The sequence below is a fragment of the Petaurus breviceps genome, unplaced genomic scaffold, assembly GCF_028583685.1.
Source record: "Petaurus breviceps papuanus isolate PSGF00001 unplaced genomic scaffold, PetGlider_PUasm1.0 90654, whole genome shotgun sequence".
In the NCBI taxonomy this organism is placed as follows: Eukaryota; Metazoa; Chordata; class Mammalia; order Diprotodontia; family Petauridae; genus Petaurus; species Petaurus breviceps.
In genome coordinates, this window is record NW_027187301.1 from 2,476,708 (window position 1) to 2,496,043 (window position 19,336).

General features: G+C 43.4%; 1 protein-coding gene across 6 annotated transcripts in view; it reads right to left on the minus strand.

Annotated features, from left to right (window-relative positions):
- Nucleotides 1-19,336, minus strand: part of MYLK (myosin light chain kinase) — a 449,378-nt gene that overhangs the window by 135,601 nt on the left and 294,441 nt on the right. For all 6 annotated transcript variants that reach the window (XM_069064950.1, XM_069064948.1, XM_069064951.1 and 3 more), the window contains 5 exons: nt 16,424-16,561; nt 11,235-11,432; nt 10,091-10,340; nt 1,764-1,853; nt 306-1,306 (listed from right to left, as the gene is read on the minus strand). In XM_069064950.1, the coding sequence (XP_068921051.1) occupies nt 306-1,306; nt 1,764-1,853; nt 10,091-10,340; nt 11,235-11,432; nt 16,424-16,561 (1,677 nt within the window). The remainder of the gene's footprint in view (nt 1-305; nt 1,307-1,763; nt 1,854-10,090; nt 10,341-11,234; nt 11,433-16,423; nt 16,562-19,336) is intronic.

Consider the following 19,336-nt stretch of genomic DNA (forward strand, 5'->3'; position numbering starts at 1 on the left):
CAGTGTGAGCACAACGCCAGAGCTGGGGACACCCTGCCATCCTCCCTGCCCTCAGCACAGCAGGGTTCCTTGGAGGTGATCTCTACTGCTTGTATTTTTCCAGGGGTGAAAGGATACAGCAATACTTGCCCCCAAACTCTTTCTGGGGCCCCTACCATTGTGGAGATTACTCAGTCTGCATGCTACAGTTAACTCACCCTATGGCAACAACCAACAGGCCAAAGTTTTCTTAGGGCATGCAGAATGGGCTGAGATTGGCCCTCTATAACCTTCTCCCCCATCCTCCCCACTACATCCCTATTTACCTTCCTGGGCAAGGGCGATGAACTTGGTGGTCTTGAGGGTCTTCCCATTCAGTGTCCAAGTAATGGTGGCTGGGGGCTCAGAGGCAACTTGGCACTGAAGGAAAAGTTTTTTACCCTCTGCCACACGTAAGTCCTGGAGTTTCTCTGTGAAGCTCGGGGGGCTCCCTTTTCTTTCTGCGATCTTATCACTGTCTAGGGCTCCTGTACAGGCCCGTTTGCAGTTCACATCATTGACGACCTCATTCTTAAGCTCTCCTTTCCCTGCTTGTTTTGGGGGTTCCACTGGCTGGGTATTCCCCACAGGTTTCTTGGTTTCGGCTGGGGTGGCATTCCCAATGGATCTTTGGCTATCGGCTAACTTGGCATCCCCAAAAGGCTTCTGGGCTTCAGCTAACTTGACATTATCTTTTGGTTTGGTGTTCTCAACCAGCTTGGCATTCTCTCCTGCTTTGGCATTCAGGGATTCGGTGTTGGCACTGCCATTCTCTGCAGGTAACTTCTTCTTGTTGCCAAGCACAGAACGAAAATCTGGGGTAGCTGGTTTGGGAAGTGCTGCCTTCTCCACTACAGGGGCCTTAGGACCCCCCTTCTTGGCTAACACGGAGCGGAAGTCAACCTGCTGGGGGCTGTGCACCTTCCTCTCTTCCTCCGATAATGTTTTTGGCTTCACTTGCCGTTGCAAGTTGGCACGGAAATCCATCTGCTCGGCTGGGATCTCCTTCAGCTCTTCTTCTGACAGAGCCTTGGTGCACACCTTCTTCCCCAGGAGGTCTCGAAAGTCCAGCTGTTCCACTTGCTGCTGTCGAAGCCGGTCCTCTGTATGCTCCCGGGTCTCCACTCGCCTCTTCAGCACCCCCCGCACGTCCTCACCCTCCTCTTCAGGTCTCCAGCTCAGCCTGCTCCCCAGGCCCAGGGGTCCTAGTGTTTCATGATGCCCACCACCACTACCAATGCCTCCTCCTCCCCCGGCGAGTCCTTCACAGCTGGCAGGCTCCTTCCTCCTACAACCAACGAAGGGAAAAAAGAAAAGTAGCAGGAGGAAAAGGGGCTGGTTAAAAAAAAAAAAGTCAAGAGAGAGCAAATCCCTGAGGGCGGGAGGGGGGAAAGAAGAGGGATGGGGACGGCCTGGCTGTGTTTATAGAAGGGAACGTTGGTGAGAGGAACTCGCCTGCCTAGTTGCTTTATTGCATCGGTAATGACTTCAGTAGCCATATAAGGGTGTGTGCAAAAAAAAAAATATCACCCCCCTTCACCCTCCCTTATTCCCTTTTCCAATCTCTCCTTCTCTGTTCCAGCAGCTTCAGCTGGAAGATGCAAGCAATCTGTAAGGCCACATCTAAGGGGACTAGGTTGAGTGGCTGCCAAGGCAGGGTCTGGGAGGGCAGGAGTAAGAACCAGAGACCAGTAAAGGAGAAAAGAAAGCCTGACCCTGGCCAGTTCCCAGGGTGTAGTACTTACGGTCCAATGGGGATGGCCTCTCCCAGGGCCCCAGAAGGGCCCTCTCGCATCATCAGGGACACCTGGCAGCTGCACTCGCCCACTCGGTTCCTGAAGATTTCAAAGCATATCCTTAGGTTAAAGGGTTTCTGGCCTCCAAGTCTCCCCCTTCCCTAGGCTGTGGGTGGGGTACAGTGCATGGATTCTCTGTCCTAGCCTCCCCTGAGAAGATGTCAGGAATTGTAGGGGTGATTGGAGGCTTATCTTGTGGGAAGTGGTGTTTCAGAAGGTGAATGAGCTCCAGTCCTGCTTCAAGATAAGCCCCATTCCCCTCCAAAATCCAGAGATACACCTGGTCCCCATTTTGTCACCCAAAACTTTTTCCACCCCACCTCTTTAATAAAGCTAACTCTTTTAGATATCTTGGGTCATAAGATGGAGTCTACATGGAGAGTGAGGAGATTGGGGTAGAGAACTGACCCCCCACCTCTTTCTCTTTTTCCTTATTACATACATTCTTCTAATTCAGTTGGCTCTCAAAGCCTATGCATCATCACCAGGGCCCCCAATTTCATAAATGGACACAGTCTCCAATAGAAAAGGAAATAAAGGAAGAAAATTAAACTCCTAAACCATTCTTTCAGCAAAAGCATGAATGCTAGAGGTGGAGGGGACCTTTGTGATTCAAAATCTCCAGTTTTCAGCTGAGGAAACTGAGTCCAAGATTGTCCTGAGGGCACATGATGATTTAGGGGCAGATGGGACCAGACCCAAGCTGCCTGACTCCTCGTTTAATTCTCTTAGCACACAGAATAAAAGGATGAGAAGGTGAGAATTCTGACTAGGTGATTTGGTCCTTCTGGCTGGCTCTTTACTCTCAATGCCCCATACTCTTTTATGGCAGAGGATTCAATTCCTCATTGTCTCCCACCACATCCGACACTTTCCCAACTTATAAAGTTAAACACTTCTTCCATCTCCTGTCTACCTGCTACTCAAGCATCACTTTAAGTCAACAGCAGCTTTTATTCTTTTCTCTGCAGAGGACATTTTCTCCATGCCCCCTTTCAATGACACTTATTAGAGATGCTTTTAACTCTTTCAATGGTACCTGTGTATAACCCCCTCCTATTCCCAAAAGCAGAGAGGAAGAGTGGGGAATCCAGTGCCTGTGGTAGGGGGAGAGGCAGGGGAGTGGGCCAGCATTGTGCCAAATCATACCATTATACCAAAACCAGGTTTTAATTAGTAGCAGTTTCCAATCAACAAGTTCTCTGCCTTTCTCCCCAGAGCTTTGCTAGCTGATGGGGCTTCTAAGTCCTGGCCAGTCAAAAGACTCTGTGGAGTAACTGGTAAGGGTAATGGGAAAGGTTCAGAGATAGGGCCGAGAGCATGATGAAGACTTCACAGGAGAAGTAAGTGAACATACACTGCACACACAGGCACACATTTGATATGTTTGTAAACTCACCTCTAAATACATGTGTATGTCAGGGTCTATTTGTAACAGGTGCATATTTTAAGAATGGATTTAGGCATGTGGTACACAGATAAACACATACGTACCCCTCATTGCTCTGTTCTTATTTGTGATTCTTTCCTTCTGACAGTCTGTCAGCAAGTAAGCATTTATTAAGTACCTAACAGCTGGGGATACAGGACAGTGAGATTTAGGGAATGGGGAAACACAGAGGGAGTTGGGCAGCCATAACCTGCTCAGCTCATGAGGCAGGATCCCCAGTATTTGATACAGGGCTAACTCTTCCTATTGTGTGACTAGAGAAAGGAAATCTAGAGGGGCTTAAGATTTCTGAGCAGATCTGCTGTAGAACCACCAATCCAGAAACTTTTTCAGGTCCCCAGGCTCTAGACTCTTAGAGAACAGATTAAATGTACTTCATCAAGGATTGGCATAATCTGAGATGATTTCCCCAAGTGGTTGCCATCACCAGAGCCCTGAAGAGCAGGTGAAGCCTTTGAAGTTCTCTCACTTGCCTTTAGCCTTATCCCTCAGATATTCAGTATCCTATCCCTGTACTTCTGAACCAGCTCACCTACCTCTTCTGAGGATGGGATGTGTGTGTGTATGTGTCCTGGTTTATAAACTTAATTTATGACTCACTCATACATATGTCATATTATACATACATAGTCATATCATACATATCATACATAGTCATATCATACATAGTCATTATTATACTGCCCCACTGCTGCTCCCGCAATCCCTGTCCCCATCATTACCACTCAGGGGACATCTGTCCTCAGAAACTCTGCTAAAGCCCACCTTTACTGCTAGAACTGTCAATGCCAGAGTCATTCTTTCTCTTGATACCAACCTCTACCCAGTTCTCTTACTCTCACTCAGCCACACAAAGGTCAAGAGTCTTTCTTGGGTTATGGTCAAGGGGATGTCAGGATGTCAGACAACTGGAGAGCTGAATTTCAGGATGAGCCCTTTTGTAGCTAAGTATAGCTAGGGGGAGGGGTGCTCAAGTTTAGGGGAGACCCAGGCCACAAAAGGACTAAGAGGAACTCATTAGGACTCAATGCTTGGGGCTCTGCCCTTCCCCCAAAGGTTTTGGGGGCTGTTTAGGGCTTTTATTAATACACTATTTCAATTACCAAGCACTCAATCCAACCATTCAAACGCATAAGGGCTTGCTATGAGAAATGGTGTGGGCAAAATAACGTCAGTTAATCTTGACTTGGACCTCCCTACTGGCTGTGGAACTCTGGGCAAAACACTTAACCTCTCAGTTATCTAGGCAATTTTCTAAGACTTTTAGTTACAGAGAAGGTGTTGGCCTGCATTGGCAGAAGGAGATTCATTTTTTTTAAGTTCAATTTGATTTTTTTTCAATGAATAAAACATCTGTTTTTCCTCACTCCCGCCTCCTCCCTCATCCCCATTAAAAAGAAGAAAAGAAAAACGAAACTCTTATAACAAATAACATAGTTGAGCAAAACATTCCTGCCTTGGTCATAACCAGAGAGCAAACGTCTCACTCTGTACCATGGAAGGAGTTTCTTCACTTAGGAAATTCTCTACACCTGTGGTGTCCTACTTTATGAGCTTGCCAGAGGATCCCTGTAGTGGCATATCAACTTAGAAAACCACACATGTTTATATATTTCTTAAAAAAAGTAATAATCCACACGATAAAATTAGATAGGAACTACATTTTAATCTGGATCTTGAGCACTGGGGAGGGTTGTGGATCACATGCCCAACCTTTGACCCCTCTGCTCTACTCAAACTCACAGATCTAGTCCCTATGCCTACCAAGTGCCAGATGGGGGTGGGGGGTGGGGTGGCATACAAAGCTATCCCTGGCCTTCAAGGAGAATTTCGATGACCTAAGGGATTCAATGCCCCATTAACATCCTTCTCTGGATGCCTTAGCATGGCTTGAAAGTGACCCTGAGCTCTGGAAGGTCCAAGATCAGGCAAATCCTACTGTAAGACGGGAATAGGTTGAGTATGGGCTTGGTAATAGGGTGCCTGCCACTTGAGGGCCAGCCTGGTTAAATCCGGGAAGACTGACCACCAGTGGAGGATTTTTTTCCTAGCCACAGCAACTCATGAAGATGGCCAGCTAAGATATGCAGGGGGTTTCGATCTGCCTGGATCAGAGAACACCCACATGGTTCCAAGCTCTGATTCTCAAAGTTCTGAAGCAAGTATGGATAAAAGAAAGTTTTGTGGCCCAAGGGATACAGAGTCCAAGGGATGCTATTTATAACATCATTCCTAAGGGAAAACTCACTCTGAGTTCCCAAAAGCTGACTAATGAATGGGAGGAACGCAATGTATCCGTAAGTCTGGGATTGCTTTTATATAAAGTGTGAATTACAGATAAGTTTAACCTTTTAAAACATGCATTTTAAAAAGAGGAGGTAGCTAACCCAAAGGAATCTCTAATAAGTAGAATGCAAAACTTTGTTGTTATTCAGTCATATAGCATTCTTCGTGACCCTGTTTGGGGTTTTCTTGGCAAAGACACTGAAGTAGTTTGCCATTTTCTTCTCTAACTTGTTTTACAGATGGGGAAGCTGGGGCAAACAGGGTTAAGGGACTTGCCCAGGGTCACACAGTTAGTAAACTAGCTCAAGATGAGCTTTCCTGACTCCAGGCCCAGTACTCCATTGGCACCATCTAGCTGCCCCTAGAAGGCAGCATAGTAGAGCACAGTTAAGGTGGTGCCCGAGACAAATAGAAAATGGATCCCTGAGGCCACATATTGATTTAGGAAACTTCAAATTAACATTATCTGTGTTGTTTTGTATTTTTTTATTTATTTTGATAAACATTCCCAATTACATCTTAATCTGGATGGGGTGGGGTAAGGAGTTTTGCCCCTGGGACCTCAAGTTTGACACCTCTGGTGTAGTAGAGTGCTGACTAAGCCAGGAGGGCTGAATTAAAAATCTACCTAGCAGTGTGACCCTTCTCAAAACAGTTAATCTCTCTCAGCCTTGATTTCCTTACCTGTAAAATAGGGAGACTGGACTCAAAACCCTCCAAGGACCCCGTTGTGGGGGGAAGAAAGGTGCTCTTTGATTTCCACATATAGACTGTCGTGCCCTCATAGCTGGAGCAGAGGCATGGGGAAGGGGATGGATCTCTCAGCCTATCATGCATATCCCGTTTCCCCCTTCACCTCTATCCTAAGCTCCACTTCCTAGGCTAACTAGACACCATGAAAGGCATTCTCTCCCAGCTTCCCAAGGGCAGGAACTGTCTTTTGTCTTTCCTTGAATCCTTAGTGCTTAGCATCAAGCTGGACACATAAACCTACTTAATTAAAGTTTATTTATTAACTGACTGACTCACAATAACCTCTTAAGGTAAGTGATATGATTATCCCCATTTCACAGATGAGGAAACTGAAGCTGAAAGAGGTTAAGGGACTTACCCAAGGTCACAGAGCCAATAAGCTCCAGAGGGAGGATTTAAACTTAACTTCCAGTATCCACTATACTAAATTGCCTCTCAATAATAATACTTATACCACCTACCTCACAAAGTTGTTGTATAAAAAAGCACTTTCTAAATCATAAAACACTATATAAATTAGGGCTATCATTAATCACAGGGGAAATTGTATACCACAGTTGGAAAAGAGAAGGCTTAAGGCCAAGAAGATCAGGGTCCAAGTCCTGCCTCTGACACATACTTGTTATGTGAGCCTGGAGAAGTTAACTCAATCTCTCAATGCCTTAGGTCACGTTCTAAGACTTTCAAGTGCTGACCACCATTGGTAAAGGGACTTTTCTCACCTGGGAGTTCCCTACACCGATGAAGTCACCCTAAAAAGCCCAGATCCAAAGCAAGTAGAGTGAATCCTGTTACCAATCACTCTGCTCTGGAGGGGATCAGTACGGGCGAATCTATTTTTAAAATGTAAATTTATCGGCAAGGGTCAATCCTTCAAATATCTCAGCTGAACTCTAGATATATCTTTTTTGACCTGGCCACAGTAAGCACTTGCAAACCAGGTACTGAAGAAAAATGTGGGGGGAGACAAGTGCCCTTTGATCTCCACATATATAGACTGTCATGCCCTCATAGCTGGAGCAGAGGCATGGGGAGGGGGATGGATCAGTTCCATGACTCTCACCCCATCATGCATATCCCCTTTCCCCCTTCCCCTCTGTTCTCAGCTCCACTGTCTAGGCCAGCTAGACACCTTGAAAGGCATTCTGTCCCAGCTCCCTGTCTAACTGATCACTACCAACAAGAACAAAACCTAAGTGGAAAACAATGTTTGTGCCAGGGCCTGGCACTCATCCCCCAGGAGAACTTTCCACTGACTCGCTTCTGCTCTGTTTGGGCTGTAGCCAGGGCTGGGATAAATGGGCTTTTGAATGGATAAAGAAGCATATTTTTTGGGGGGAAAGAAAATAGAAGCAGGGGCAGCCGGGTCAGGACAATGCAGCAAGGGTCCTGACTTCCAAGGGTACCAAATGCAAACTTTCCACAATGGCCTTGGCTTATTTTAGACCTGCCTATTTGACTCTATACCAAACCCTCCGCTCTGGGTTAGCAATCTTTCTGCAAAGCCTTGTTTTTGCTCTGCCATTGTGCATCCTTGCTCAGCCTATCCCAAAGATTATAACAATTGACCTACTCCATGTGCTAAATCACAGCTCTCTCCTTCCAAAATTTCTAACAAAAGCTCATCTCTTCTTGGAAAAGATTCCATAACATGTGGAATGTTGTGCATGCTGTCAGACACAGTTGCTGTATGGATTGATTTTGCCAAATTGATTCTTATCCTTTCCTTTTTAATCTCTGTTACTAGAGTGAAGGTTTTCTTGAGAAGGAAGAAGAGATATATCTAGAACTGAATATGATATAAAAATGAAAGCTATCATCTTTTTTTTTTTTAAAGTCCATCCATCCCTCTTGGAAGGGTTCATTCCAGAATGGTCATCTCAGAGTGTGAGTTACACCCTACATTAACCCACTGTATTTGTCTATACGAGCAGATAGGTTCAACTTCAATTATCTATACTAATGAAGGTAAGCAGTAGTGTGAATAATGCCCAAATTCTTATTTGGTTTTGGAATATACTATATTTTAAATTAGATTTTGTTATAATCAGGAGATAACTTTCTGACTATATGGAGCTCAGAGTTTATAGGATCCCAGATTTGGAGCTGGTCATGACCTTAGAGGTCATGGAGCCCAAGAATTCATTTTATAGATAAGGAAACTGAGGCTTAGAGGGGGTATTTCCTGAGGAGGTAGATGAATTATCTGAAAATAGATAATACATATTGGAAGTACTGGATTCATAATTCCTGATTGCCCCATTGATCAATTTCTGCAAAAATAACAATTGCCCTCACAAAGGAGCCATCAGTCTCCTCCCTTTGATGGAAGCCCAAATGGGACAGTACTACATCACTGCGATTGCTTAAGATGGGGGAGGAAGGGAAAAGTTGTCCAATGAGGGATGAAGAGGAATGGCTTGCCTCTCTAAGGCAAGGATTCTTAATGTGGGGTCCACACATAAGATTTTAGGAAGTCTCTGAAATTTTTTTTATATTTTGATGTCTATATTCTAAAATATTCAATTTCCTTTTAACCCTATGTATTTTATTTTATGCATTTAAATAAAAACCTGCTTCTGAGAAGGAGTCCATAGGCTTCACCAGACTGCTAAAGAGTCCATGACACTAAAAAGGTTAATAATTCTTGCTTTGATACAGGTCATCTTTGTGTTCCCTAAATTTTCTTTAACTTTCATTTAAAAAAATTTTCAGTTCCATACACATATTTTTGAACAGAACTGCTTTTATGTTTTAGAAAAAAAAAACGACAAAAAATGAAGAAGAAATTGTTAAAAGAGAGATGACTTATACACTCAGACTATAAAGCAATGTTTGAGATACACTCTGGACTTCTTGGAGACCCAAGTGTTACATCCCCCATTTTATATATATATATATAAAAGCTCTGAGAGAAAAGCTTCTATATTGCCCTTCCCTCCAGATTTCCCTGTCCTTTTGCCCCCTTTTTGAAGACACTAAGCATAGGGCTTTGAATAACAGGGGTTTAGCTCAGGGGGAATGAAAAAGTCCAGGACAGTGGAGATCCTGAAACTGGGCCAGGTGCCTACCACAATGCAGGCAGGGCCCTTCTGTATGCCCACACCAACCTCAAGCATCTAGGGCCAGCCAGTCTATCACCACCAACCTGGGGAGAGATGGAGCAGGGAGCTGAAGAAACGCAGCTCTTTTTCATTACTTCAAGCATATTTTTGGATCACACGGTTAGGCAGCTGAGTGGAGTCAAGTAGAGAGTATGGGACCTATAGTTGGGAGGACCTGGGTTGGAATCCCACCTTAGATTATAGTCGTGTGACCTTGGGCAAGTCACTTAAACTCCCTCAGCCTCAGTTTTCTCAAGCATAAAGTGGGGATAAGAATAGCCCCTACCTTGCAGGGTTCTTGAGAGGATCAAATGAGATAAAGTACGTAAAGCTCTTTGCAAATTTCAACATGCTACATAAATGCTAGCTATCATGAAAAAGCCAATGCAACCAGGAGACGGAGGAGGGAAAAACAAAGAGAATGAGGTCAAGTACCCTCCCTTGCCTTCTTTTTCTCACCTTATTATCCCCTCTTTCCTAAAGAACAAGAAGACAAAACAAAAGGGGAAAAAAACCCAAGGAGATAAGAGTTCTCAACCCCAGGAGAATTAAAGTCCTTTAGCAAAGACCTGGGACATATCGCTTCCTCCACGTTAAACCTTGAGTCTGACGCTTTCTCTCTGGGTTCAGAACTCCACAGTACTCTAGAGCTGGGGGAGTGAGAGACAAGAAAAGACACTTACTTGAGCTGGATCTCATACTGGCCAGCATGAGAGGGCTGTACGTTCTTCAGCACCATGGTGAACACATCCTCATTCTGCAGCACCTCTGAGTAGCCGGAGTTTTTGGTGAGCACCCGGCCATCCCGGAGCCACTGTACAGTAGGGAAGGGGTCCCCAGCAATGGCACAGGAGATCAGGACATTCTGGCCCCGGGTGGCTGTCACTGAACGAGGCTTGCTAATGAACCAGGGCTGGGTGCCATCTTGAGGCTCTGAGAATGACCAAAGGATGATGCTACTGAGTCAGACATTTTGGTGGGCACTATTTTCAACTCTCTAACATAATTGTGGTGGTGGGGAGAAGTGAAATGGATAATTGAGAATAGCACATATTCCAAAAATCATTTCTATCTGGAATTCACTTGCACTGTATTCTCTTATCTGTAGGTCTGCCTTCTAAATTATACCTTGTGTGTATAACAAACACAAATATGCATCCTTACAGCATACATCAACATTAGATTGCAAGGTCCTTGAGGACAGAGACTGTCTTTTGTCTCTTTTTGTACCCTCAAGGCTCAGTGCAGTGCCTGGTACATAGTAGGCGTTAAATAAATGTTGATTGATTGATCGATTGATTGAACCAAAGGCTAAGGGAAGTGTGGACTCATGAGAGCAGCAGCGCTGGCAAATTTGAAGGATAAAATATCCTCCTACTAGACTTAGAGCTCCCTGACAGTGATAACCATATCTCTCCTCTCTCAGAAACAGCCCAGAAGTCTCCTGGAGGCAAAGGAAGGTTAACATTTAATGTGGAAAAACCATAAAATGTGAAAGTTCCATGCAGAAGATCAAGGTTTGACTAATCTTGTGAAGTATGTCTGATTTATCTCTCTTATTAGACTGTAAGCTCCCTTTAAGATAGGGAGGAAAAAATGTCCCAGAGTTAATTTCAAAATTCTATCATGATGAAATAGGCAGTGGTAGTTCTCTCTCTGCACCAGAACCACATCTGACAGGTCTGCAGGGAAAGAGGGGGGCAGAAAACCCTAAGGATGGAAGAGAAGGCCTCTCACCTACTTGTTCACTATTCCCCTCCTGAGGACCTTTGCCTTCCCCAGTCACTTTATGGAAACCCTCCTCGTTGACACAGAAACTGGTCTCACCTCGTACGGTGAGCACCGCATGACTTCTGACTTGACCAGTGTTGTTCCAGGCCTCACAGGTGTACCTGCCAGTGTCCTCAGGAAACACTTCTTGGATGAAAAGACTATGCTCATTGCCATTTTGTTCAAAGTGGAAGTCCTCTGACTCTTGGATCGCCTTCCCGTTATGAAGCCAGAGGATCTCAGGTGGTGGGTTCCCTGCACATTGAAGGGGGACAGATATCATTAGGAGAAGGGAATGGAGAGGGATGGGGGAGAAGGGGTTTCTGGAAGTATTTCTTTCAAGGAAAACATGACACCTCTGTAATTAGAAAGATACATAGAAGAACTGAAGACAGGATAATTAGTTGAGAAACAGCTTCTTTAATGATTCAGGACTAGGTTGTTTATTCTGGAGAATAATAATAACAGATAATATTCACATGATGCCTTGCTGTTGTTCAGCTGTGACCTCATTTTGAGTAAGATGGCAAAGATACTGGAGTGGGTTACTGTTTCCTTCTCTAGCTCATTTTACAGATGAGGAAATGGAGGCAAACAGCTAAGTGACTTGCTCAGGATCACCCAGTAAGTAAGTGTCTGAAGCTGGGTTTGAACTCATAGGTGACTCAAGGGCCGAAGTCTATCCACTGTACCACCTAGTACCTAAAGACTTACAAAGCACTTTTTGTCAAAACAGTCCTGCAAGACCATTAATACAAGCATCTATTAAGCTAGAATTTTAGCAATCTAATCTAATGAAATTTAATAAGGATAAAAGTAGAGTCAAGTCAAGAAGCATTTATTAAGTGTCTACTGACTGCCTTTGGGATCAGAAAAATCAATTGTATAAACAGAATAAGGCAACCAGCCCAACAAGAATTTGTTCTAAAAATCCTATTAAGTGGTCAGCCAGCTCTGAATGAAGACTTCCCATGAGGGCAGACCTACGACCTCCAGAAACAGGCCATTCTGCTTATGCATAGTGTTAACTGTTGGAAAATGTTCCCTTGAATCTGTTTCTCTATGACTTCCTCCCACATATTCCTATTTCTACACCCTCTTCCTTTTGAATCCTTGAAGACAGTTATCATGGCTGCCCCCAACCTGCTTCTCTCCAAGTTGAGTGGCTCGTTCCTCTGGCTGTCCTCAAGTAGCAGGGCACCTTTCCAGCCTGCTTACTCTCTTTTAAATATAATGAAACTCGTCTTCATCTCTCCTAAAGTATACTGCCTAGAACTGAACACAGTATAGCAGAAGGAACAGAATGTAGTGGAAACACCTCCCCCATTCTGGAAATGATGGTTTTCTAAATGTGGCCTAACAACATTTTTATCTGTTATCCATTTGGTATTTCCTGTATGAATCCTTCCCTCCTCCCTCTCTCCTTTCCTTCCCTCCTTCCCTCCTTCCTTCCTCCCTCCTTCCCTATTTCAAGTGCTATAGAATTCTATGACTTGATATTGTCTGCACAACATCATTCACAAAAAGGAGCATCTGGAAGGCCTCACCATCAAATTGTGAATTTATTTGATTAGAATGGAAGCTACTTGAGGGCAGGGATCTTTATCTTTGTATCTCCAATACCTAGCACATGGCAGATGGCCACTGATCTCCTTTCTAGTTTTAGGTCTGTGATCCTAAGTGGCCAGGAGGCAGACTTCAGGTTTATAAGATGAAAAACTACCCTATTAATTAAAGCTGTCCACAAGTGGAATGGGCTGTCTTGGGAAGTGATTAATTTCTTTCCACTGGATGTCTTTAGGAGAGGGCTGGATGACTGTTGGGGGTATTGTCAAAGATGTCTGTCTTTAAGAATAGGGTTGGATTAGTTGATAGGTAAAGTGCCCCCCAAGGGGCAGCTAGGTGGAACAATAAAGCACTGGGTTTGGAGTCAGGAAGATTCATCCTAATGAGTTCAAATCCAGCCTCAGATACTTATCATTTGTGTAACCCCGGGCAAGTCACTTAACCCTGTTGGCCTCAGTTTCCTCATCTGTAAAATGAACTGGGGAAGGAAATGGTAAAACACTCCAGTATCTTTGCCAAGAAAACCTCAAATGGGGTCACAAAGAATCAGACACAACTCAACAATAGAGTGCCTTCCAACCCTGAGATGCTGTGATATGGTCTTTGATTTATAGATGAGGAAACTAATGCTCAGTGAGGTTATGTAAGCTGCCTAGGGTCACACAGCTAGTAAGTGTTAGAGTAGGGAGTGGAACCCAGGCCTTCTGGTCCTAAGAGCAGTACTCTGTCTACTATTCCACACTGAGAAGGCTCTAGGGTTATTTATCGTACAAGCCTTTTGTGAAGACCAAAATGAGCTAACAGAGACCAAGAATGTTAGCATTATACAAATGTCAGCTGTTATTATTACTTGAGTACCATTTTGACATATATAGCAGGGACCAATTTCCACTGCTTCCTTTTCCCTCTTATCTAACTATGCCTAAAACACACTTATATCCTACTTCTCACTGCCTTAACCCATTCATTCCACGGTTTCAACTGGTTTCCAAACTGCAGAAGGAAAGTCCATTAATCTTTCCCCTTACAAACCCATGAGTGCCATCTAGTGTCAAAATGGGGAACCTGCAAAAGTGAGGAAGATGGGGAAGGGGTTCCACCTCCAAGGGCAGCCAGTGGGAGTGAATGAGGGATTCCAATGGAAACTCTTCTCTACAATCACAGATCAAAGAAGAAAATGGATGCCAAGGAAATGGGATATCAAAAAGAATTTAATGACTATCAAGGAGACCTAAGGCTGGAATAGGGTAATGTCTCCATCTCTGGAAATCTTGAAGATGGGAACAAGCAGCTCTCTGCCCTGGAGGGTTTGAACAGCCATTGACTTAAACGCAAAAGTGTTGGATAAAATGCTTTATTTTAATCCTTCTCAAAGTTAGAATTCTATTAACTGCTTGGAAGACAATCTTCAATGTTTGCATTTTTTGCAAGGGGCAGAGTGGGGACATAGCCCTCATATGAACTCAGATGAATTGTGGAAATGCCCCCCAATACTGTTGATTCTCCTTTGGATCTCACAGAGCTCATAATTCTCTGCATTTCTCTGAAATTCAGACCGTGCAACAAATATTGTAGTAAATATTATGGAGCACTGTACTTGGATTCAGGAAGCCCTGAGTTCAAATCCTGTCTCAGACACTTACTAGCTGTGTGACCCTATGTAAATTATTAGCCTCTCTTAGCCTCAGTTTCTATATCTATAAAAGTGGAAATACTCATAGCATCTATCTTACAGGGTTGTTGTGAGGGTCAAATGAGATTTTATATGTATGTATGCATATATACACAAATATATAAAAGTGTATTTATGTATACACACACACACACAGTTTAGCAAACCTTTAAAGCACTCTATAAAGTGCTACAAATCATTATTATCATCTATGTTTGTGTACTGTCTATTTACTCAATTATAAGCACAAGAAGGTAGGAATATGTCTTATCTAAACATCTTTGGTGCCCTTAACACCAATCTGCACAAAGATAATGTCTGGTACATGTTTATTGAATTAATAAGGTTCATCGAATGCAACAAAGGATGTCTTCAGTCCACATAGGGAAGGCAAAGTCTTACTCTGAACAGTAAGCTACCCCAAAGTGAGTAAATCCATTCTAACTACTTCTAAGGAAAAGTCTCGCAAGCGGGTCAACTTTATTCCTATTCCTATCCATGAGAAACTACAAAACCAGGGTAATGACCTTGACTCTCCTCTCCCCTCCCCCCCCCCTCCACGAAGGCCAATCTGTGCATGGAATGGTGTAGGTGCTTATAGTCTCTTACCCAACAAACAAAAGCATGGGATGTGGGCTGCTATATCTGTGTTTGACTACCCAAGTGAAAGTCAGCAGAAGCCAGGGGTTCCTTCCTTCTCCCATCACCCAAGAATTTTTTAAAAGTCCCTGTATTTTACCTTCTCCTCCCTCTCAGACTCAGAGTTAGTCCAATAATATTATATAATGAAGGGATATTGCTGCCATTTTTGTCCTTGCTTGAGAATAATCCATGTCCTATCTCCTATCTTTAACATTTAGATAGGAAAGTTGAGATTCTTATACTTTCTTCTTTTTCTCCCTCCTTGTCCCCTACCTCACATCAGGAAAATTCAGAAAATTCTTCACCTGAGTTTATAATAAAATTTCAAAAACCACGCAGTTGCAAAATGTGTGCCAATTCCCCTTATGTTTTCCAATTCTTTCTTTCCCAACACATATCTTTTCCCCCCTTCATCCCTTCCCTACTCCTTGCTCTCAGAGACTCCTGATTTTCATTTAAAAATTCAGCATGTCTAAATTAAAACTCAGGCACTGAATCACATGGCTGAAGTGGAATGACGAAAATCTACTGTGTCATCTTGCTGCTTAAAAAAGAAGTCTTTCAGTGTATTGCTTTGATAGCACAAGATTGATATTCCTGTCATTGGTACTAAATGGAGTCTTTATTGGGGAAAAAAATGGTATTGTGTTAAGAGTACAGATATCATTTGTATTTTTTCTGGAAGGGGGAAGGCAAGGCAATTGGGGTTAAATGATTTGCCCAAGGTCACACAGCTAGTGTTAAGTGTTTGAGGCCAGATTTGAACTCAGGTCCTCCTGACTCCAGGGCCAGTGCTCTACTCCCTGAGCCACCTAATCATTTGTATTTTTAAATCATTGTACTAAGACACACATATAATGTGTTAATTTTTTTTTAAGCAAGGAGTAGGAAATGAAGATTTCTGGTTTCCATACAGAATCCTTTTTCTGAATTCCTCTAGTTGTATAGAAATGCTATTTGGGGGGGCTGTTAGTAATTTTTAAAAATTTCCCCAAAAATGTTGCCTAGGGATACCTTTAATGCTCCCTAGATATTAAAAGAATCAGAGGATGGCCTCCAGCATTTGGGGCTGATCTTCTAAGTCGGGAAAGGACTAGGGTCTTCATCCATGGATGGGTGGGTAGGGGGCTGGCGGTAGCAGCTTCCCACCAGTGAGATCATGGAGGGGGTTTATACCATCATGAACTAATATTGGTTTTCCTCATGACTCCAAGGTCCATGCTTTCTCTGAGATATACCAACAGTGGCCTGAGCATACAAACATCCTAGGAAAAGATGTTCCCTGATTTATCGTGCATCTTCTCTCCATATCCCCAACTCGCCCAAAGTCCAGGAGTCAGAGATAAGGCTACTCACGGTAACAGACCTGATATTTGGACTGTCATGATTACTTGGCTTCCGTCCATGACCTCGAGGTCAGAGAGGCCTTTCAGGAAGATGGGTGGGGATGAGTTACTGGCAACCACAGATGTGGAGAAATCACTTTCTTTACTGCTTTTCTTTTCTGTACAGGAGGCAAGAGAACATAAATCATTCTTTGATGAATGCTGATTAAAAGCCAACACCATATAGAAACCACAGGTCTCCCTGGACAAAAGTTAGAGAAGGGCCCTAGAGATGTTTAAGAAAATGACATGATCCACTCTTACCTTTCTGGGATAACAGCATTCTTGTCTAGAAACTGAGAAATGGACAAGATGGGAAACAATGGTCTCTCTTTAGAGCCCTGGCTCTCCTAGGAATCTGGTTCCTCTGGAGAGCTTTAAGGGGAAGAATGGTGTCACTCAATCTCTTCAGATGGTTTCAGGGTTTCAGAGGCCAGGGCAAACAGCTACACTTTTGGTCACTATTGCAACTTCTCAAATGGCTCTCTGGTTGTGAGAGCCACCGTTTTACTCTGTCTCAAGTTCAAGGCAATTGTTCTTCTGAATCGGTCTCTTTTAAACTGAAGAAACTGAGGCAAAGCAATAAATGAACACAGCAAAGTTCACTGTTGGATAGAGTAACACATATACAATTTTCTTTTTGTGTTAAAGGGACAGTCAGCTTATGCATCACTCTGTGCAAAGAAGGTTTTGTTCGTTTTTTTTTGCAGGGGGGAAGTCAGGGCAATTGGGGTTAAGTGACTTGTCTAAGGTCACATGGCTAGTTTTGTGTTAAGTGTCCGAGGTCATATTTGAACTCAGGTTGTCCTGACTCCAGGGCCGGCACTCTATTCACTGAGCTACCTAGCCACCCCCAAAGAAGGTATTTTTTGTCCTGGGGGTAGGGATGGTGTAGGAGGCAACGACATTGCCAGAAATATTAGCAGTGAGGTTAGGACTAGATCTCATAGCATCTGCCCTATCATTCTGTCCACCTAGAAACCCAATCTTGTGGGCCTTAAGCTATTCTATACCTCAGTGATTAGAAATTCATTAGTAACTCCCAGGACTTAGGCATAGATTTCCATAAATTTACATGTTGCTTTATAGAAATTCAAGTCTGTACGTTAAAGGTCAAGATCCAAATGCAAAAACTGAATTAAACTTCTGTAATTGGGGTCTCCTAGTAAAACAGCCAAGGTTATGTACTACATAAGCACAAGATGAAGATTTGACCAGAGGACAATTTCCTCCAGCTATTTTCCCTAGTCACTTAAAAAGAAATGGTTCCAGAGGGCTTGATATAACAAGGATGTTGCAGAGGTTGGGATGCCATTCGCAGAATGAATGGGGTTCTATCCCCAGCACTCCAGGCCACTAAGTAAAGCCTCCAGAGGCCGACTGTGCTTCTCCCTTCTTCCAGGTTCTTGCCTTGTTGCCCTAAGGGGAAGGCCAAGTCTGATGCAGGAACCCTAATAGTGTGGCTGTGAAGGCTCACATATTGTAATTAATAAACCTAATTTCCTTGATTGATTGGGCCTGAGTGGCTAGGGAAGCCAGCTGCCTCAGGAGATTTGTGGAATTTCCTGTCTCAGCTCAGACTGAAAATACTGTAAGGACAAAATGTTTTTTTTTTTTTTGCCTCCCCAAAGCACTCTCTGTTCCAGTCTCTCTGTCTTAGCCAGAGTCCCAAGCTTCAGGGAAATGCCAAACATGTAGCACAGCTCTCATTTCTGGGTTTGGGGAACAGTAAGGACCTCACATTATCAGAAGCTCTTACCCAGACTCCTCTTCCATTAAATGGGTGAATAGTCACCACTCAGATACCAACCTATGTCTCCTTTGCTTTAGTTGTATGAGAACCACAATGTTTCCAATGTCCATCTCAACCAGGTGAGGCTAAAAACTATCGACTGGATAGATAGGTATCAGCCAGATACCTCCTCTTCCCTTAGAAAAGCCCTTTTGCTAGGATGTCTTATTAATTTGCTTCCTCCTAATCTAAGCTCACTGCTTACCTAAGAGAAGCACATATTTGTATGCATTAACATTTCTATGTTGATTGCATCAATTGCTAATTATCTGCATACCATCCTTCATTTGTGGACCCTCCACAGCTAATATAAAATGTTAGTCACTATGTGCTCAGTAAATGGAGGCCCATTTTAATACCAGCCTGGGCCAAACACCATCATCAAAGCAAAACCTGCTGTTTCAAAAAAATCCAAAAAACAACCTCCAAATCTCAAACCCACATAATGCCTTTCAGAGCCAAGCAGAAAGGATTTTTCACTGCTCTGCATGATCATGGCAAATATTTCCCCTCCATAGATGGAAAACCAAGAAGGAATGAAATCAGTGTGCACCCTCATAGATCTAGCAGAAGTCTTTTCTCTCAGGGTTATGCTATATCCCTAAAGAATTTCCACTTCATAAATTTCCCTTGTCCTTGTCTGCTTCCCAGTTGCAGGATCATAGGATCATGGATGTCTAGCTGGAAGGAGCCTGAGACAATTTAGTTCAACCCTCTTATTTTACCGATTAAGAACCTTAGGCCCAGAGAGGTTTGTCTGAGGTCCATCAGGCAAGATTCAAACCCAGCTACTGTAACCCCAAATCCTGTGAGCTTTTCATTGCCCCAGTAGAAAGACTCAGGAAATAATGGGTGTTGACAACAATCTAATGCAAAAAAAGTGTGAAGAAATGTAACAGACATTATAGAACAAAGCAGCATATTATAGAGGTGTCAAACAAGTTGTTTGTTGTTGTTCAGACACGTCTGACTCTTTGTGATCCCATTTGGGGTTTTCTTGGTAAAGATATATACTAGAGTGGTTTGACATTTCCTCCTCCAGTTCATTTTACAGATAAGGAAACTGAGGCATACAGGGTTAAGTGACTTGCCCAGGGTCACA